The sequence below is a fragment of the Salvelinus alpinus genome, chromosome 9 (genome assembly GCF_045679555.1).
Source record: "Salvelinus alpinus chromosome 9, SLU_Salpinus.1, whole genome shotgun sequence".
NCBI classification, from domain to species: domain Eukaryota; kingdom Metazoa; phylum Chordata; class Actinopteri; order Salmoniformes; family Salmonidae; genus Salvelinus; species Salvelinus alpinus.
Window position 1 is genome coordinate 70187721 of NC_092094.1, and position 21607 is coordinate 70209327.

The window sequence follows — 21607 nt, forward strand, 5'->3', positions numbered from 1 at the left end:
CTGAAATGTTGTGCACAAACTTGTTTACATCCCTGTTAGTGAGCATTTCTCCTTTGCCAAGATAATCCATCCACCTGACAGGTGTGGCATATCAAGAAGCTGATTAAACAGCATGATCATTACACAGGTGCACCTTGTGCTGGGGATAATAAAAGCCCACTTTAAAATGGGCAGTTTTGTCATACAACACAATGCCACAGATGTCTTAAGTTTTAAGGGAGTGTGCAATTGGCAGGCGGACTGCAGGAATGTCCAACAGAGCTGTTGCCAGATCGTTTAATGTTAATTTCTCGACCATAACGTCGTTTTAGAGAATTTGGCAGTACATCCAACCGGCCTCACAACCGCAGACCACACCAGCCCAGGACGTCCACATCCTAATTTCTTTATTTCAAGTGACTAATTTCCTTCTATGAACTGTAACTCAGTAAAACCTTTAGAATTGTTGCATGTTCTGTTTATATTTTTTGTTCAGTATACATACAAATATATGGCAAGACCTGAAAATGGTTGTCTAGCAATGATCAACAACCAATTTGATAGAGCTTGAAGGATTTTGAAAATAATAAATGGGCAAATGTTGCACAATACAGGTGTAGAAAGCTCTTAGAGACTTACCCAGAAAGACTCACAGCTGTAATCACTGTCAATGTTGCTTCTACAAAGTATTGACTCAGGGGTCTGAATACTTACAGCACCAGTCAAAAGTTTGGACACACCTAAGGGTTTTTCTTTATTTTTACTATTTTCTACATTGTAGAATAATAGTGAAGACATCAAAACGATGAAATAACACATATGGAACAATGTACTAACCACAAAAGTGTTAAACAAATCTAAATATATTTTATATTTCAGATTCTTCAAAGTAGCCACCCATTGCCTTGATAACAGCTTTGCACACAGAGTACAAATAAAGAAAAACCCTTGAATCAGTAGGTGTCCTAACTTTTGACTGGTACTGTATGAGATTATTCTATTTCATTTTCAATAAATTTGAAAACATAAATTTATTTAAAAAATGGGTATTGTGTGTAGATGGGTAAGACATTTTTTTAAATGTTTTATGTTGGATTCAGGCTGTAACACAACACACGTGGAATAAGTCAAGGGATATGAATACTTTCTGAAGGCACTGTAAGCCCCTTCTTGATCCAGAAAAAAAACGGGTATTTGAACCCATGTCTGTTTTCTATGTACCTCTGTTCACTTTGTCACTGTGCCTCTTCGTGTGTATTTTTTCTCTTGACCTTAAATTAGACAGAACGTGTTCCCTGTTAGCAGGGCAGACAGGAACAACCTATTAAAAGACAGAGGGTCATACCTAGGGTGGATCTCATTACACTTCTTCAACACACTAACACCAAACAACCCAGACCTGGGTTCAACAACTATTTCAAATATTTCCAATATATTTAGCGTTTGCTTCAGACTGTCTAAAGTACCAGATGGGTAGGGTTTGCTTTTTTGCGACTATTATATTACTTCCATTGCGCCAGGCAAGCTCAATCAAGCCCAGCTTAAGCATTTTAAATGAATTCAAACCGTATTTGAACCCAGGACTGCACTGAACCAACCCATGTGAAATATTAGGAGCATATATCTCTTTAAATGATGGTGAAGGGACTACAAAAAGCAAGAGTTCATTTTCTCCTTGCTCTATATTTGATCATTACTTTCGACATTTCCTAACTCAATTACTCCAAATACTAAATACAATAAAACTTCACCTTAATGAACGACAAATGCTAACTTATGATGTAAGGCAAAGGCTGTAGAACGCTTTGCATTATCGAGAAACAATTAATATTTTAAATTCAAAATGTCTCATTTCCCTTCATTGTATACTGTAGCATGAGTGATCAAAGTGAGGAGTCGTCGTTGACACTGGTGTCGGATTTAGAATCCTTAGGAGTCTATTGACTCATGTACGTCAATCTAAGTAACTTCATAAAAAAATCCCCACTAAAATGACAGCTTTGCAGACTCTTGGCATTCTCTCCACCAGCTTCACCTGGAATGCTTCCAACAAGCTTGAAGGAGTTCCCACATATGCTGAGCACTTGTTGGCTGCTTTTCCTTCACTCCACGGTCCAACTCATCCCAAAACATCTCAATTAATTGAAATGCATTCCAGGTGACTACCTCATGAAGCTGGTTGAGAGAATGCCAAGAGTGTGCAAAGCAGTCATCAAGGCAAAGGGTGGCTACTTTCAAGAACCTCAAATATAAAATGTATTTTGATTTGTTTAACATTTTTTTGGTTACTACCATATATGTTATTTCATAGTTTTGATGTCTTCACTATTACTCTACAATGTAAAACATTTTAAAAATAAAGAAAAAACCTTGAATGAGTAGGTGTGTCCAAACTTTTGACTGGTACTGTACATATGAGATGAGTAAAGCAGCATGTAAACATTATTAGAGTGACTAGTGTTCCATTATTAAAGTGGACAGTGATTCCATGTCTATGTATATAGGGCAGCAGCCTCTAAGGTGCAGGGTTGAGTAGTCGGGTAGTAGCTGGCTAGTGATGGCAATTTAACAGTCTGATGGCCTTGAGAAAAACAGCTTCTTTCAGTCCCAGCTTTGAAGCACCTATACTGGCGGTCCGTCAGGAAGTAAGACCCAGAGCTCAATGAGCTTGGAGGGTACTATGGTGTTATAGTGAATGAACAGCATTCTGACGTAGTTATTCCTCTTGTCCAGATGGGGTAGGGCAGTGTGCAGTGTTATGGCAATTGCATTGTCTGTTAACCTATTGGGGCGGTAAGCAAATTGAAGTGGGTCTAGGGTGACAGGTAAGGCGGAGGTGATATGATCCTTGACTAGTCTCTCAAAGCACTTCATGATGACAGAAGAGAGTGCTTCGGGGCGATAGTCATTTAGTTCAGTTCCTTTTGCCTTCTTTTGTACAGGAACAATGGTGGCCATCTTGAAGCATGTGGGGACAGCAGACTGGGATAGGAGAGATTTAATATGTCTGTAAACACACCAGCCAGCTGGTCTGCGCATGCTTTTGAGGACACGGCTAGGGATGGTGAAATCTCAAAATTCTGAGATTTCCATACCCAACTATAACACTTTCCGTCAAGATAGAACTGCCAAAGGGGGGGGGAGTTGCAATCTACTGCAGAGATAGCCTGCAAAGTTCTGTCATACTTTCCAGGTCTATGCCCAAACATTTCGAACTTCTAATTTTAAAAATGAATCTCTCCAGAAATAAGTCTCTCACTGTTGCCGCCTGCTACCGACCCCCCTCAGCTCCCAGCTGTGCCCTGGACACCATCTGTGAATTGATCGCCCCCCATCTAGCTTCAGAGTTTGTTCTGTTAGGTGACCTAAACTGGGATATGCTTAACACCCCGGCAGTCCTACAATCTAAGCTAGATGCCCTCAATCTCACACAAATCATCAAGGAACCCACCAGGTACAACCCTAAATCCGTAAACATGGGCACCCTAATAGACATTATCCTGACCAACTTGCCCTCCAAATACACCTCTGCTGTTTTCAGGTTCAGGATCTCAGCGATCACTGCCTCATTGCCTGTATCCGCTACGGGTCCGCGGTCAAACGACCACCCCTCATCACTGTCAAACGCTCCCTAAAACACTTCTGCGAGCAGGCCTTTCTAATCGACCTGGCCCGGGTATCCTGGAAGGATATTGACCTCATCCCGTCAGTTGAGGATGCCTGGTCATTCTTTAAAAGTAACTTCCTCACCATCTTAGACAAGCATGCTCCGTTCAAAAAATGCAGAACTAAGAACAGATATAGCCCTTGGTTCACTCCAGACCTGACTGCCCTCGACCAGCACAAAAACATCCTGTGGCGAACTGCAATAGCATCGAATAGTCCCCGCGATATGCAACTGTTCAGGGAAGTCAGGAACCAATACACGCAGTCAGTCAGGAAAGCAAAGGCCAGCTTTTTCAAGCAGAAATTTGCATCCTGTAGCTCTAACTCCAAAAAGTTCTGGGACACTGTAAAGTCCATGGAGAACAAGAGCACCTCCTCCCAGCTGCCCACTGCACTGAGGCTAGGTAACACGGTCACCACCGATAAATCCGTGATAATCGAAGACTTCAACAAGCATTTCTCAACGGCTGGCCATGCCTTCCTCCTGGCTACTCCAACCCTGGACAACAGCTCCGCCCCTCCCGCTGCTACTCGCCCAAGCCTCCCCAGCTTCTCCTTTACCCAAATCCAGATAGCAGATATCCTGAAAGAGCTGCAAAACCTGGGCCCATACAAATCAGCTGGGCTTGACAATCTGGACCCTCTATTTCTGAAACTGTCCGCCCCATCTCCAGCCTGTTCAACCTCTCCTTCGTATCATCTGAGATCCCCAAGGATTGGAAAGCTGCCGCGGTCATCCCCCTCTTCAAAGGGGGAGACACCCTGGACCCAAACTGTTACAGACCTATATCCATCCTGCCCTGCCTATCTAAGGTCTTCGAAAGCCAAATCAACAAACAGATCACTGACCATCTCGAATCCCACCATTCCTTCTCCGCTGTGCAATCCGGTTTCCGAGCCGGTCACGGGTGCACCTCAGCCACGCTCAAGGTACTAAACGATATCATAACCGCCATCGATAAAAGACAGTACTGTGCAGCCGTCTTCATCGATCTGGCCAAGGCTTTCGACTCTGTCAATTACCATATTCTTATCGGCAAACTCAGTAGCCTCGGTTTTTCTAATGACTGCCTTGCCTGGTTCACCAACTACTTCGCAGACAGAGTTCAGTGTGTCAAATCGGAGGGCATGTTGTCCGGTCCTCTGGCAGTCTCTATGGGGGTACCACAGGGTTCAATTCTCGGGCCGACTCTTTTCTCTGTATATATCAATGATGTTGCTCTTGCTGCGGGCGATTCCCTGATCCACCTCTACGCAGACGACACCATTCTGTATACTTCTGGCCCTTCCTTGGACACTGTGCTATCTAACCTCCAAACGAGCTTCAATGCCATACAACACTCCTTCCGTGGCCTCCAACTGCTCTTAAACGCTAGTAAAACCAAATGCATGCTTTTCAACCGGTCGCTGCCTGCACCCGCACGCCCGACTAGCATCACCACCCTGGATGGTTCCGACCTAGAATATGTGGACATCTATAAGTACCTAGGTGTCTGGCTAGACTGCAAACTCTCCTTCCAGACTCATATCAAACATCTCCAATCCAAAATCAAATCGAGAGTCGGCTTTCTATTTCGCAACAAAGCCTCTTCACTCACGCCGCCAAACTTACCCTAGTAAAACTGACTATCCTACCGATCCTCGACTTCGGCGATGTCATCTACAAAATAGCTTCCAATACTCTACTCAGCAAACTGGATGCAGTTTATCACAGTGCCATCCGTTTTGTTACTAAAGCACCTTATACCACCCACCACTGCGACCTGTATGCTCTAGTCGGCTGGCCCTCGCTGCATGTTCGTCGTCAGACCCACTGGCTCCAGGTCATCTACAAGGCTATGCTAGGTAAAGCGCCGCCTTATCTCAGTTCACTGGTCACGATGGTAACACCCACCCGTAGTACGCGCTCCAGCAGGTGTATCTCACTGATCATCCCTAAAGCCAAAACCTAATTTGGCCGCCTTTCCTTCCAGTTCTCTGCTGCCTGCGACTGGAACGAATTGCAAAAATCTCTGAAGTTGGAGACTTTTATCTCCCTCAACAACTTTAAACATCTGCTATCTGAGCAGCTAACCGATCGCTGCAGCTGTACATAGTCCATCGGTATATAGCCCACCCAATTTACCTACCTCATCCCCATACTGTTTTCATTTATTTACTTTTCTGCACACCAGTATCTCTATTTGCACATGATCATCTGATGATTTATCACCCCAGTGTTAATCTGCTAAATTGTAATTATTCGCTCCTATGGCCTATTTATTGCCTACCTCCTCATGCCTTTTTCACACATTGTATATAGATTCTCTTTTTTTTCCTACTATGTTATTGACTTGTTTATTGTTTACTCCATGTGTAACTCTGTGTTGTTGTCTGTTCACACTGCTATGCTTTATCTTGGCCAGGTCGCAGTTGCAAATGAGAACTTGTTCTCAACTAGCCTACCTGGTTAAATAAAGGTGAAATAAATAAATAAATAAAAATGGTATCTGGGCCGGCAGCCTTGCGAGGGTTAACATGTTTAAATGTCTTACGGAGGCCACGGAGGAGAGCCCACAGTCCTGTTCGATCGGGTTCAAGTCCGCGCTCTGGCTGGGCCCCTCAAGGACATTCAGAGACTTATCCCGAAGCCAATCCTGAGTTGTCTTGGTTGTATGCTTAGGGTCATTGTCGTGTTGTAAAGTGAACCTTCACCCCAGTCTGAGGTCCTGATCTCTCTGTACCTTGCTTCGTTCTTCTTTCCCTCGATCCTGACAAGTCTCCCAGTCCCTGCTGCTGAAAAACATCCCCACAGCATGATGTTGCCACCACCATGCTTCACTGTAGGGATGGTGCCTGGTTTCCTCGAGACATGACGCTTGGCATTCAGGCCGAAGAGTTCAATCTTGGTATCATCAGACCAGAGAATCTTGTTTCTCATGGTCTGAGAGTCCTTTAGGTGCCTTTTGGAAAACTCCAAGCGGGCTGTCATGTGCTTTTTACTGAGCCGTGGCTTCCGTCTGGCCACTCTACCATAAAGGCCTGATTGGTGGAGTGCTGCAGAGATGATTGTCCGTCTGGACGGTTCTCCCATCTCCACAGAGGAACTCTAGTCACCTCCCTGACCAAGGCCCTTCTCCCCCGATTTCCAGGCAGACAGCTCTAGGAAGATTCTTAGTGGTTACAAACATCTTCCATTTAAGAATGATGGAAGCCACTGGGTTCTTGGGGACCTTCAATGCTGCAGACATTTTTTGCTACTCTTCCCCAGATCTGGGCCTCGACACAATCCTGTCTCAGCACTCTACAGACAATTCCTTTGACCTCATGGCTCGGTTTTTGCTCTGACATGCACTGTCAACTACGGGACCTTGCATAGACAGGTTGTGTGCCTTTCCAAATCATGTCCAATCAATTGAATTTCACACAAGGTGGACTACAAATCAAGTTGTAGAAACATAAAGGATGATCAATGGAAACAGGATGCACTTGAGCTCAATTTCGAGGGTCTGAATAATTATGTAATTACGGTATCCGTTTAAAATTTCTAGAAACCTGTTTTCACTGTCATTATGAGGTATTGCGTGTAGATTGATTAAAAAAAATATATATAATCAATTTTAGAATAAGGCTGTAACGTAACAAAATGTGGAGGAAGTCATGGGGTCTGAATACTTTCCGAATGCACCGTAGTATGTCGACCAGACCACTAACCAGACCTCCCTGATGTAGAGGGGTCGGGTTGAACGCAGAAGACACATTTCAGTTGAATGCAGTTGTGCAACTGACTAGGTATCCCCCCCTTTCCCCGTAGTAAGAAGCTCCAAGCTGCATAACATCTTAGAGAAGCCATGCTCAATGTTCTAAACTACAATAGCCTATATACTGTCAAGCTTCTGTATTATTACTATCGGGCCATTTGGAAACGTATCAGATGTAAAAACTAACAGCTTTGCATTATGTTAGCCATCTCCTTCTCACATACCTCAATACGACTCCTTCAAGCAACTCTTGCTTGATCCTCTTTCCACGTTTAAATTAGCTGAGTTCAGAATTTCTGTTCTCTTTCTCTCCCCCCCCCCACACACACACACACTGTCCAGTTTGTACCTCTCTCTGTAGCGGACTTTGCTTGCTGTTGCCCTAACCGGTTCCGGTCCGATCTTGTCCTGTACTCTCCAGTCCTACAGAGTTAGAAGTGTACCGAGTGAGCCTATCCACTGCATTCCTACAGAGCCACTAGTCAGTGGAGCACTATAGGATCACAGCAGCTTACTCCCGGCCCAACAAAATCCTTCAGGGCACCAAAGAAAATAAACCCCGTGAGTGGGGAGGGAGGGAGGCGGGCGAACATGCACTTACAGAGAGAGCGATAGAGAGAGAGAGAGCGTGCGCACACACACATAAAACACACACACAAAGACACATGAATGCACCACACATGCACAAACCTCTGTTTTCATACATGCTGGAAATGAAAGCGAGTCCTTTATTTTCTATGAGGACCCTGAGAGACATGGTTTACGTCCCAAATGGCACCCCTATTCCCTACGTAGCAAGGAAACAAGGATGACCCATAGGGCTCTGGTCAAAAGTAGTGCACTATATAGGAATTGGGTGTCTTCTGGGACGACACATGATCTGTCTGGCCCTTGTCACAGATTAACCAATTCTCTAGAAACAAGCAACGTAATAATCATTGAAAGCATCAGTCTCTGAAACAAGGTCACATGAGATTTGACATTTGCGTTTTGTTGCCAAGAGCTAATTTGTTGTACGTAGAGGAGGGGGGGGGGTCCGTGTATTCTGCTGACCTTAGAGCTATCAACTTGATAAATGATGCTTTGAGAGATGGGCAGAGAGGACCAAACCCACCTGTGTGGATGTCCTAAGTTATTTTGATTGAGTGTAATAGAAATTCTTATAAAACTTCAGACATATACTGTACGCTTTTTTTTCAACGACAAAACCGCCGTACAAAACTGCTGTGAAGGACATCACTCCGTCCTTTCTGTCTTATAACTCTCAGCTACCTTGCCTTGAGACTCGAGTGATTGTACTGACAAATCTGCCTTCTGCAAGCACCCGAGTCTTTTATCCTGTCCCCTAATATCCAGCATCTCTCAATGATACACATATTCCTACTTATGATAGAGGCCTATGACTATAGGTATGACTATAGGCCTATACTAAAGGTCCTCTGTAGCTCAGTTGGTTTCATTCCCGGTACCACCGGTACCTAGAATGTATGCACGCGTGTACAGTAAGTCACTTTGGATTTAAGCGTTTGCTAAATTGCCTATATATTTATTATTAGGGGAGAGTGGGGTAAGTAGAGCGATTTTTTTGTACATTTAGCATCCCTCCGTCAAGGGAAATATAGTATTCTTTCTAACAATGTCTACAATTGTTAGGTAGCTATAGTCCTACCTAACAATTCCACAACTACTACCTTATACACACAAGTGTAAAGGGATAAAGAATATGTACATAAAGATATATGAATGAGTGATGGTACAGAACGGCATAGGCAAGATGCAGTAGATGGTATAGAGTACAGTATATACATATGAGATGAGTAATGTAGGGTATATAAACATAAAGTGGCATAGTTTAAAGTGGCTAGTGATACATGTATTACATAAAGATGGCAAGATGCAGCAGATGATATAGAGTACAGTATATACATTACTCATCTCATATGTATATGTATATACTGTACTCTATATCATCTACTGCATCTTGCCATCTTTATCTTTATGTTATTACTGCATTGTCAGAACTAGAAGCACAAGCATTTCGCTACACTCGCATTAACATCTGCTAACCATGTGTATGTGACAAATAAAATTTGATTTGATTTGATTACATATATTTGAGCAGGTTGTGCATCCCTGGAAATAATCAGAATTCATGTGAAATTTTTTGAAACATTGCTTTTGTCGGACAAGCTGTCTCTTGGCACAACTTACCCCGGGTATGGGGTAATTAGAGCCGAGGGACAGGGTAAGTTAAGCTGCCTACACATTTCTGTACTGAATGAAATATTCCCAGTAACTTTTAAACCCATGTCTAATAAAGCGTCTTCATTTCCCAAACAAAATTCAACACAAATCGTTTTTTTGTCTTTGAATCATATTAAGCATCTTTTAACACGGGCTTAACACCTAACCAACACTTTGTACTTTTAAAATTAAATTATGCATTTTGTGTACGGTTTCCTAGAAACAAGGATGGCCCAATTTACCCCTAAGCACACAATAGAAGCGGGCAGTGGTTGCTCACTGGGTCCAAAAACAGGAACCAACCAAACAATGACTTCAGCGTAGAACAATACACCGTCAAAACAATCTGGCGTAATGACGAAGTCTGACAAAGTTTCACTTACTAATTACTTTTAAGTCTCATGTTTGGACAGACTTCAGACAAAAACAACAAGCCAGAATTTGGCTGGACAAAATACCCTTAGAAATCATCAACATCCCTCAAGGGCCTTCATTGTACTAACGCAGAGCCCATCACACACTCACTTCCCACCTTCCTTCCCTTCTGAGGGGTAGTGGGTTCTTACCATAGAAATAGTATGAGTAGACCGTAGATTATATTTCTATGCCGCTTTACTCAGAGAAAGTCCATCATATTCATGAATTGGCATCAACAACGTGCTAGTATTACCGTTGGAACACAGTGAATGTGCTGAATGAGTGTGCATCGCTGCAACACTTTTGAGTCCGTTTCAAAGAGCTTTGTATTGATCTGTGAAGAAGAGGTAACGTCTATTGTCATGCCTCTTGTGTTTTGTGCGAACAACTAAAAGAGGACCACAAAAAAAAGCAAGAGAGCAAACAAAAAGCAAAGCAATTTTCGAACAAGAAAACAAACTTAAAATGATGGAAGACTACGTCCAAATTGACGCAAACTGTGCAAGCAGACAAACCAGTTAGCTACTGCAGCGCAGTACAGAAAGAAACAAAGCAGCTAAGAGGTGTAATTACCTACTTTGGCTGGAGACAATCCAGAGTTGCAAATAGGGCTGTAAGTAAGAGCACTACATATAAAACCCTGGGTCGTCTTTCTCTCCCTCTGTCTGTCTGTCTATCTGTGTCTCACGACTGCACTGCAGGTCACAGCAGGTGAACTACAGGGAATTACAAGTTGAGTTTCAGTAAACCCTTGAATCAGCTCTCTCCCTCCCCCGTTAGCTAGCTCTCTCTCCTCCCCCAGGCACGATCTACGGAAAAATCCAGGGCTCGTCTTCCTCACGAGTCACAAGTAACCAGTTTAACCATCCATTAAAAACATTCATCCATCTGCCTCACTCTTACAAAATTTCCCCATCACAAAAATACAAACACAGAATATCAACAACAGCAAAAACTCCTTCGGCAGTCAACCTGTGCTTCTTCAGGGTGCCTAAACCTAAACTATTCAAAGTATGCTGGAGATAAAGAATGCATGCATGGTCGGCGCTTATACAAGCATTCCACAATAGCAGAGGAGTGAGATTACTGTTGTTGTGCTGTGTTCAGTGGCCGATTAAACGAGCAAACCAAAAAAACACAGTGGTGGTTCCTCTTTGGAAGGCGTTTTAACCCACAAGCAGCTGGCCTGCCTCGTGTACGCTTCCTCTAAAAACAAAAATGTTCTGGTATGTATTGTTTGGTCAAACCAGAATATTTAGGCCACTCATTCAATGTGTACTTTTTCAAAAAGGCCTAGAGTTTTTCCTGGTTAGGTTACTCCTACCTAAAAACAAAGTATTTCTTATTTCATAAAAACAAGTGTTTCTCCTGGTTTCCGTCTGTTTTGTTTGATTCCTATTGGAGCAGTAGACGTACCTTGTGTACTGTGGTCCCCAGCTCTTTACAGTGGGTGATGATGTTCCTACTGGTCGTGTAAGCACTCAGCTGGGCAAACTGGTACCTGGACACAGACAGTGAGCACAAGACGACGAAAGATATATGTCTCTTTAATGGTCTTTTCAACCAAAAACACGTATTTTCAACATAGGGTGGACAAAATGAACGGGGAAAGAGATAAATGAATGAATCTGGAAATCAAAGCAATGGCTCAACTGAATGACGCATTCATGAGGGAGGATAAGCAAATCAGGTACAGTATAATGATAGGGTTGGAACACAAACCATGGGAAATATCATAGCTACATAACTTTAGGATAGAGGTGGGTACGAATGAAAGGAAAGGAGGTAGAGAGAGAGAGGGGGCTGCAAAGAAAGAGATTAATATCAGCATTCCAAAGACCTCCATTGAGTACCCAACAAGGCGTGACAAATACGCTAAGAACTTCCACTATGTGTACACCCAAAGCAAAAAGGCCTAACAACAACTTTAGCCCTCCCAAGTCCCAGCACGAGAAGTAGGATGACTCTCAACGTATCATTATCTCGCGGCCTCTAAAGGCTGTCCAATCCCCTTACCCAAAGGGAGAACCACTGTGCTGTCACCCTAGTAACGGCTGTTACCCAACCCATGTCCGTACAAAATCGAAGCCACACTACAAAACGTAGTAGGCAACATGTTGTGCTTCTACGCAAATGTAATACCTTACATGATGGTATGGCATCATAGTGATTGGTTACAGCCTAAGAGCATATATTAACCCTAACCCTTAATATTATACATTGAAGTTATAAACTACTACATACATTACACCCCAAGACTGGGGTGAAACTCAGTCCAGTGCTCAGGCAGCCCAATTCTGATATTTTTTCCACTAATTGGTGTTTTGACCAATCAGATCAGCTCTTTTGCCAATAATTGGCCAAAATATCAGAATTGGGCTGCCTGTATAAAACACAGCCTAAATCATCACAGAAGTGATGTAAAACAGGGTTGTTTAATGTACCTGTTGAGCAGAGAGAAGAGGCCCTTGGCGGAGGTGATGAGCTCCAGCACCACCTGCAGTACGCTAGCCGGCAGCCTGGTGGCAGTCTGCCCGTCGTAGGGGTTCACCCTCCAGCGGACCTGAATGCCCATGGTCAGGGAGTGGACCACAATGCGCAGCTTCTCTGTCAGGCAGCGCAGGCTCTCCCCACCCATACCGTATGTCTGGGGAGGGAGACCGGGAGGGGAACACAGTGTGAGGCTGTTGAGATTGAGACAACCAGGGGCCAAGTTTGCTGGGAGTTCACAGACAGGTGTGTGCCTTTCCAAATCATGTCCAATCAATTGAATTTACCACAGGTGGACACCAGTCAAGTTGTAGAAACTTCTCAAGGATGATCAATGGAAACAAGATGCACCTGAGCTCAATTTCGAGTGTCATCGCAAAGGGTCTGAATACATGTAAATAAGGTGTTTTTTTATTGTGATTACATTTGCAAAGAATTCAAAAAACCTGTTTTCGCTTTGTAATTATGGGGTACTGTGTGTAGCTTGATATAGATTATTTATTTAATCCATTTTAGAATAGGGCTGTAACGAAACAAAATATGGTAAAAGGGAAGGGGTCTGACTACTTTCCGAATGCACTGCACGCACGCACGCGCTGTTGTGAGGGCAAAAGGGGGTTTGCTTATTTGAGCTGTTCTTGCCATAATATGGACTTGGTCTGTATACCACCCCTACCTTGTCATGACACAAACTGATTGGCTCAAAAGGAAAGAAATTACACAATTAACAAGGCACACCTGTTAATTGAAATGCATTCCAGGTGACTACCTCATGAAGCTGGTTGAGAGAACGCTTTGCACACTCTTGGCAGTCATCAAGGCAAAGGGCGGCTACTTTGAAGAATATTTTTATTTTAGAATTTGTTTAACACTTTTTTGGTTACTACATGATTCCATATGTTATTTCATAGTTTATGTTTTCACTATTATTCTACAATGTATATATATATATTTTTTTTTTTTTACACGAATGAGTAGGTACACTATTATTTCAAACTTTTGTTTAACTATTTTTCTTCAGGATTTTAGGAATTCTCCCACGACCCCATTTTCATATCAGACGACCCCGTATGGGGTTGCGACCCCTAGTTTGGAAACCACTGCAATAGATAATGTTCGGGAGAGGTGTGTGAGAGAGACCGATTAAGGTAATGAATAACGTTTGTGGCAATCAGCTTTGAAATCAGTATTATTTTGCATTACGGTTTGCATATTATCACAAAGTACCAGTGTAATGAATTGATGATAGCTGTAAGCTAGCAAAAGCTGGAAGCTACCGGCATCTCTTCGCTTTACAGTGTTCTACAAACAGTAATGAACAGTTTAAACATTTCTACATGCCTTGCCGCATTTGTCAAGTGTGTTAACTTCTGTGCAGCATGAGCGAGGAGCTAACATTATGCAGCCCAGACTCCCAACGCAGACTAAAAGTGGAGAGCAAGGAAGCGCGCACAAACACTACATGTTAACATAGTAGCCCTTCATCTCAATATGAGTCCTTTGTAGTTCATAAACTTTACCTCCATTAGGCTAACCATAAGCCATAACAGTATTACAGTAAATACCAGCCAAGAGCTGGTCAGACCTTACCCAGTCACTAAATGCTGGGTCCATTTATTCAGACCACAGGAAAGACCAGGGTCTGTATTCATAATGAGAAGGAATGCTGATCTAGGATGAGTTTGGCCTTTTAGATAATAATGAATAGCGTTACAACGACAGAGGAGACACAATGCTAGATGAGCACTCTTATTCGGAGATGCTTGATACACACAGCCCCTGGGCCTGTGAATCTAGAGTGCTGATCTCGGATCAGTTTTGCCTTTTAGTTAATAATGTACAAGGTCACAGGGGGGACTTGATCCTAGATCAGCACTCCTTCTCGGAGACCACTTCATTAACTCATGAAGGCCAGAAACCCTGTTAGGTTTCTGTTCTTTCTGCAACACACTTTTACAAGCGGATCAACAGCTTAGCCGTGACATCGGCGGTTACGCCACTCAAACCCACAGGCCCTGGCACCGTCTGTCAATTAATCCTCCCAGGGGAAACAAAAGCATGCTGAAACTTGGAAGTGGTGCAACAGAGTCCTCTGTTTACATTAGTGTCCTGAGAGTGACTCCCCAGAAAGTATTCGGAGAGAAAAAGCAAGTAATGGAGAAAGGAAGAAGACAGAATGCCAAATTCATTATACCAACATTTGAGGAGCAAGAGAATGAAGGGCATCTTAAAAAGAGAGAGAAGAGGAGGAAGTGAGCGTTTGCCAGTGACAACAAACTATCCCCCATACAGTCATTTGCATGAGAAGTATTAAGCGGTAGCTTCTTTTGTGTTCGGGGAATAATCGCTTTTGATGGCAGGCGAAGCGTGTCTACACAAACACACACGCTCTCACAGTCTCACGTCAGAATTAGACATTCACGCATGTTTCTCAAACATCACATTTCGAAGTCGTTCCAAACTTCAAATGTCAAAGTACTTCAGGTTAAGTTTAAGCATTAACTCTGAATGGTTAAAATAAGGGTTAAGGCTTGGGATAGGCTTCAAACTAAAACATAAAAAACAACTTTCTATCACTGGATTCGAAGATCGAACCGTTGGCACCAGAGGCAGGTGCTTACGCCCATCCTCCATCCCCATACACAACACCATAGCAAAACCGAAAACCTACTTGAAGGTAACAGCGCTTACTGTTGCCCCTAGTGGCCAGCTTCCACATCATCTCCCGACATCCTCAGACATGGACGGACGTTGAATACTGACTTGTATCACGGGTGACCTGGCTGCACATACACATCTCAACACACACACACAGTGCTCACACACAGTGCTCACACACAGCGCTCACACACAGCGCTCACACACAGCGCTCACACACAGCGCTCACACACACAGCGCTCACACACAGCGCTCACACACACAGCGCTCACACACACACACACACACACACAGCGCTCACACCCACACACAGCGCTCACACACACACACACACACACACAGCGCTCACACACACACACAGCGCTCACACACACACACAGCGCTCACACACAGCGCTCACACACAGCGCTCACACACAGCGCTCACACACAGTGCTCACACTTCACTGCAAGCAAAGTGAGAGAATAATGAAAGGATATTAAATCCCCAGAGGCAGCATGAACTTAACTCAACTCTCTGATGCAATCTAGAAATAGTTGGTGAATGTCAGAGGAGTACTTGTAAGGTTAAAATAAAACCAGTTGCTTATTTTGTCTGGTACAGGCCCAGAGTTGTGTTTCTGCTGCTGCTACAGCTCTGTTTCTTTTGCCCAAATGAAAATGGTGCCGTACCGCTGTAAATACCCCACTGCATGCCATACGTGGAAGAATGGTGTTCAGTAGGCACGAAGTGTAAGAAAATGGTCCAAAATGGGGGGAGGTACTACCTAAAATTGTCCAATTAAATTGAACATCCATATGAGGCCGTTTGTTAGGTAAAGCCACGGTTGTGTTCATTAAGAGCTTGTTTTCGTTTTCCAGTGTAAAGCATTCAGCTACGATGTTCCATAATGAATACAACCTATAAGGCTTTACCTAACTAACAGCCTCACATGGATACTTCATGTTCATGATCCGGTTTAGGACCCTTGAAGCAAATACAGTACAGGAGTAGAAAGATGAGCTGTAGAGTGAAGCACTCGGGTGTTGCTCTCCTCCACTCAGCTCAAGGTCTCTCTAGCGCTTCCCATCATATCAAATTTTAATCGTCACATGCTTCATAGACAACAGGTATAGACTAACAGGGAAATGCTTACTTAGGGGTCCTTTTCCAACAATGCAGAGCTAAAGATCAGATTTAAATAGTCGCACAGTGAGTAACGAATAACAATAAAATGGCTATATATAGGGAGTAGAAATTAACAAGGCTACAGTTGAACTCGGAAGTTTACATACACCTAAGCCAAATACATTTAAACTCAGTTTTTCACAATTCCTGACATTTAATCCTAGTAAAAATTCCCTGTCTTAGGTCAGTTAGGATTACCACTTTATTTTAAGAATGTGAAATGTCAGAATAATAGTGGAGAAAATGATTTATTCCAGCTTTTATTTCTTTCATCGCATTCCCAGTGGGTCAGAAGTTTACATACACTCAATTAGTATTTGCTAGCATTGCTGCCGCTCTATCCTGCCGATGCAGAGAAAAACCAGTCTAGATTTATTTTAACCGTGTCCTCGTCCAGCCACGACTCGGTAAATCATAGGATATTCCAGTTCTTCAGGTCCGTTGATAGGATAGTCTCAAACAGAGTTTGTCTAGTTTGTTCTCCAGTGATTGTACATTTGCCAATAGAACAGAGGGCAGAGGCGGTTTACTCACTCGCCACCATAGTTTCATCAGGGTGCCCCACGTTGCCCTCTATATCGGAGTTTCATCAGGGTTCCCCACGTCGCCCGCTAAATCGTCATCTTTTCCTCCTCCGAGTGTTGGGGATTAGGGCCTGGTTCCCAGGTGAGCAGTATGTCAAGGTTAGTGATTTCAACGTACGGAAGAAAAAAAAGGAACGATCAGCGCAAAAAGGACACAAAAATGGTCAAGAGCGAATAAACCGTCCGCTATACATCCCGGCGCCATTCCATATAGCCATACAATGCACACACTGTACCACCAGCCCTAGCCTACTATAGAACCCAAGAAGAATGTATAGTAGTATCCCCTATGGCAAATGGCCTTTCTAGGCTGAATCCTAACTTAAGAAACATCAATGCATGGATGTCAATGGCAGATTGGGAGGGTTCTGGACTTTATTGCCAATCTCCTCCTTCCACAAATAGCCATTACCACCTGGAAAGCAGTGGCGCTGTAATGGGAGATTATTTTAGTGCCGGATTAAAATGACATGAAATGCAAAGAATGTCAAAATTATTTGATTATCTCCTGGAATTAGTTTAGACCAAGTTATCAACTCTATGCACATCTCAAGTTAGTCTTGGGCCCTCTATCAATATATAAAAACAATAATATTATACCATTTAGCAGCCGCTTTGACCCAAAGCGACTTAATCACGCATGCATACATTTTATGTTTGGGGTGGTCCTGGGGATCGAAGCCACTGTCGTGGTGTTGCACGCACCATGCTCTACAGTAACAACTAGGCTATAGAGGACCACTATGAGACACCCAGCCCCTAGAAAGCAACAGCCCAGGCCTCACCAGGGAGCACAGCTTCTCCACGGCCTCGAGGATCAGCTCCTGGTGGCCAATCTTCTGGACGCCCAGACGCTCCAGGTCCTCGGAGGAGAGCTGAAGCAGTTCCAAACCAGTCACCTGCCACTCTGTGAAGGGATACTGCTGGAGAGGGACGTCCAGACCTGGAGAGAGACCACACATGGATAATCATAGCATTTTTCAAGCTTTTATTAACATAAGTGACAAATGTGTACATTTTAGTTTTTGCCCTAGCACTAACACACTTGATTCGACTAATCAACCAATTTTGGTTGGTCCGGACCAAATCTGAACAAGTCTATGTTTCACGAGCTTGAATATCAAAGTAGAGCGCATTACAGCTCAGTAGAGTACAGCACAGAACAGTAGAGTGGATAAAGTTCAGTTTCAGTAAAGTACAGTAGAGTTCAGTACATTATACTCAACTCTAGTGTGCTCTACTTTTCTGTACTAAACTCTAATCAACTTGTTTAAACTTCACTGTACTCAACTGTGCTTTACTCTGTTTTCTAATGTAGGCCTACTGTACTTTGCTGTCCAAACTTATGAAACAGACATCTATGATTGGTTTCTTAAACAAGGCAAATAATGTGTCAAAAACGAAAAATAAGTGTTTGATATTAGTTGCCAGGGGTCTTTACAATCAACATTATTGTTTTGATCCATTTCTAATACACTTTAAGACTTTTTCTGGTTGATGTTTTCTAAGACCCCTTTTCCATCTGTTCGATCAGAAATCAAATGGTTGAAAAATGAATTATATATATGCCTTAGTTTCTCAAAAATATAGACTCTTTGCTTTCATTTGACACCCAAGTTGACATGCTCTGATGAACTTTAAAATGTTGGTGCTCATAGGTCTGTTTACATGGAAATGCCCTAAACTCGTTTATAATATGAGCAAGCAGACCCTCCAATAAAGTGTTAACCATCTCTCTCATCATATTTGTCCATATCACAACAGCATTACCGGGGTCATTATCTGTATCCTCATCATCACCGTCAGGGCCAGCCCTGGTCATAAGCGGCCGCTAGGGGCCCTGACCTCCAGGGGGCCCCCATTGATTTTATTAGTCATTCTCACTCAGATATCATATTAACATGGCATATTGCATGACAAAATGTGTACAATTGCAGGAAATTAGCTGTAAAACTGCACATTTTCCTCACCGCCCCATGGAAAAATGAGTAGAATTGCATGAAATTGATTCTAAAATTGCTATATCTTCTTCCCGCCCCATGACAACTTTTTTAGAAGGTCTGCAAACTTGCTTTAAAACTGCAAAAATGTTCTGCGACCCATGGCAAAATATGTAGAATTGCAGGAAATGAACTCTACAAATTCAACTTTCCTCTCTGCCGTCAAGAGGGGGTCCATTTAAAATGTTTGGAGGTGGGGGCCTCCAAACAACATTTTGCTTAGGGCCACCAAAAGGCTAGGGCCGGAACTGATCACCATTATCGTCATGGCCATCAGCATTGCATTATTTTCAACACAGAGGAGAGGATGCCTCATGATTTACTTAATCCAGTATTGCGATAGTTACCCAGATATAATAATTACCTGTTCCACGCATGGTAAAACAGGAACTGTTTACTCCGTCAGTGGCTAATTGGTGTGCTAATGCTAATCAAATGAAAAGACTGTAGGGTCACTTAAAGGTCGGCGGACAGCCCTTCAAAACAGCCTGGGACTCCATCATAATGACTGGTCGTACATCAGGTTGTTTACGCCAATCAGCACTCGCTTGCTTCGGTCTAATGCTAATTAGTGCTAATTAAGTGGATGGATGCAAGCTCTGGGGGCAGCTAGCTATCCTTATGCTACATTGTAATAAGCATTAGCATAGCATTCTCAGGTGCCATAATGGTAAGGTGAGAGCGGGTAAATTAAGTCAAAGGACACTGAACAAATGTCTAATCTGAACTTAAATTTGAAAAAAATAGGGTGGCATTAATTTACCATGCAGACAAAGAGGTTAAGCCAAAGGCCAAACATGTTTGATATACAAATCACATAACATACACTGGAGGGTGAGTTGCTTTCAAATGTCAAAGACTATCTGGAGTGTTTTAAAGATTTCTCTCTGTTCCCTGGTACAACAAAAAGCATATAATCACAATGTTCACATGTTATACACCAGGGGTCTCGAACAGGTAGATCGCGAGCTACCAGTAGCTTGCAGCCCACCTATCAATTCTGAAAGTACATACATTTTCTATGTGTTCCTTCGAAAACTCCCATTAACATAAAGCTTCCCAGCTACTATCCATTTAAAGCCACATTGACAATATCCCACCCCTGGTTAGCGACTATACTATTGGATTAAAAAGCCAAACGTTACACAATATCTGCAAACAAATTTCCAGTTTTATTGACAGTTTGTCTGTTAAATGCACGCATGTCTATCACTCTGTATGTAGCCAGTTCGCGATACTAATGATAACCGCTCGTGGGTAGACAAAGACTTTCCCCAAAAACCTAAATTAAATGTTAACAGTAAAGTACGTTAACCTGACAGTTCTATAGCACGATTATTTGCATCAATTAGGTGGCGATTGTTCTGCAAATTCTGCCATGACATATGCAGCAGTAGGCCCAACATGTTAATCATATATGGAAAAATGCTCTTATGACAAAAAACATTAGCCTACAAGCAAATGAAAGAAACTTTGAAGCTGTGTAACTTTACAGGCTTGAACTGTAATAACATAATTGGTGGTAGTTTCTAAGAATGTCAGAAACATTTGAGTAGCCAGTCCGGTTTTCTACTCAGCATTTGGTGTAATTTAGACTCGTTTGGCTGCTTTAATAAAACAGCACACTCCAATAGTTATACATAATCAATAACTGATACATGTAGGAAGTGAACTATTGTCGGCCTATTCGCGCTTTGGTCAACTTGTCCTCCTTGTCGACACAGTACAAAACATACGATCACTTTATGAAATGGCCATTATCAACTTCACTTCCTCATTCCACCTACACCTCCCCTTCCAAGCGGATTTGTGTCGGTTTTACTTAAGACTACCTGCGTGCAAACCGAATTAAACGCACCTGGCAAACACAAAAAGCGCCGTTAATAGCCTACCTTTGAGCCAGTCGCTTACTCTCTCCTTGCTCCACGACGTTATAGGCTCCATGCTTGGAGTCCTGGGAACGTTGATTCAGTTATTCCCAATCGAATTCCTCAACGGATTCTACAAGGGATCAGAGGAAGGAACAATTCATCTCGACAACAACGATGATGATGATGATGGGCACTCCCATTTACAGGTAAATCCCCAGGGAACCAATAGCATGAAGCTGTCTGCCCGTGATTCAGATGCTCATATTTTCTTCACACTCAGTTTGGAGCGGTGGGAGTGGTCGAATTAAATAATATTAGTCTAAAAGAAAAAAAATCCTTCAAACTTTAGACTATAATTTGATGAAGGATTAAACGAAAGCACAGGAACGAGTAGTGAAGGCTGGTCTTTATTTGTCGACTTAATCCTTATTCCTTAATCTTTCCCAAAACAGTGCGTTGCTTTCGGGAATTGGCTTTGTTTGTCAAGAGTGGAGTGAGGAGTTTTTTCTATTTTAGCCTTGGTGCTAAGTGTAATGCAGCAACTCTACTGTAACTATACTACTAGTTATTAGGCATGCTCTGTAATATAGTTTACCATTGTATGTGAGTTGTTTTGTTTAATTATTTATGTACTAACATAGGCTATTTAAGCAATAAGGTACGAGGCGGTGTGGTATATGGTGCCTGGACACAGCACTTAGCCGTGGTATATTGGCCATATACCACAAACCCCCGAGGTGCCTTATTGTTATTATAAACTGTTTTCCAACGTAATTAGAGCAGTAAAAATA

At 42.8% G+C, this 21607-nt stretch overlaps 1 protein-coding gene across 2 annotated transcripts in view; it reads right to left on the reverse strand.

Annotated features, from left to right (window-relative positions):
- LOC139530547 (connector enhancer of kinase suppressor of ras 1-like) overlaps positions 1-21183 on the reverse strand; it is a 78324-nt gene extending 57141 nt beyond the window's left edge. Inside the window, exons 1-4 of one of the 2 annotated variants that reach the window (XM_071327057.1) lie at positions 20838-21183; positions 17731-17888; positions 12491-12693; positions 11463-11547 (exon numbers count right to left, since the gene is read on the reverse strand). In XM_071327057.1, the coding sequence (XP_071183158.1) occupies positions 11463-11547; positions 12491-12693; positions 17731-17888; positions 20838-20889 (498 nt within the window). In that variant the 5' untranslated portion in view covers positions 20890-21183. The remainder of the gene's footprint in view (positions 1-11462; positions 11548-12490; positions 12694-17730; positions 17889-20837) is intronic. The other variant, XM_071327056.1, reaches the window with a different exon arrangement.
- Positions 21184-21607: the final 424 nt, after the last annotated feature.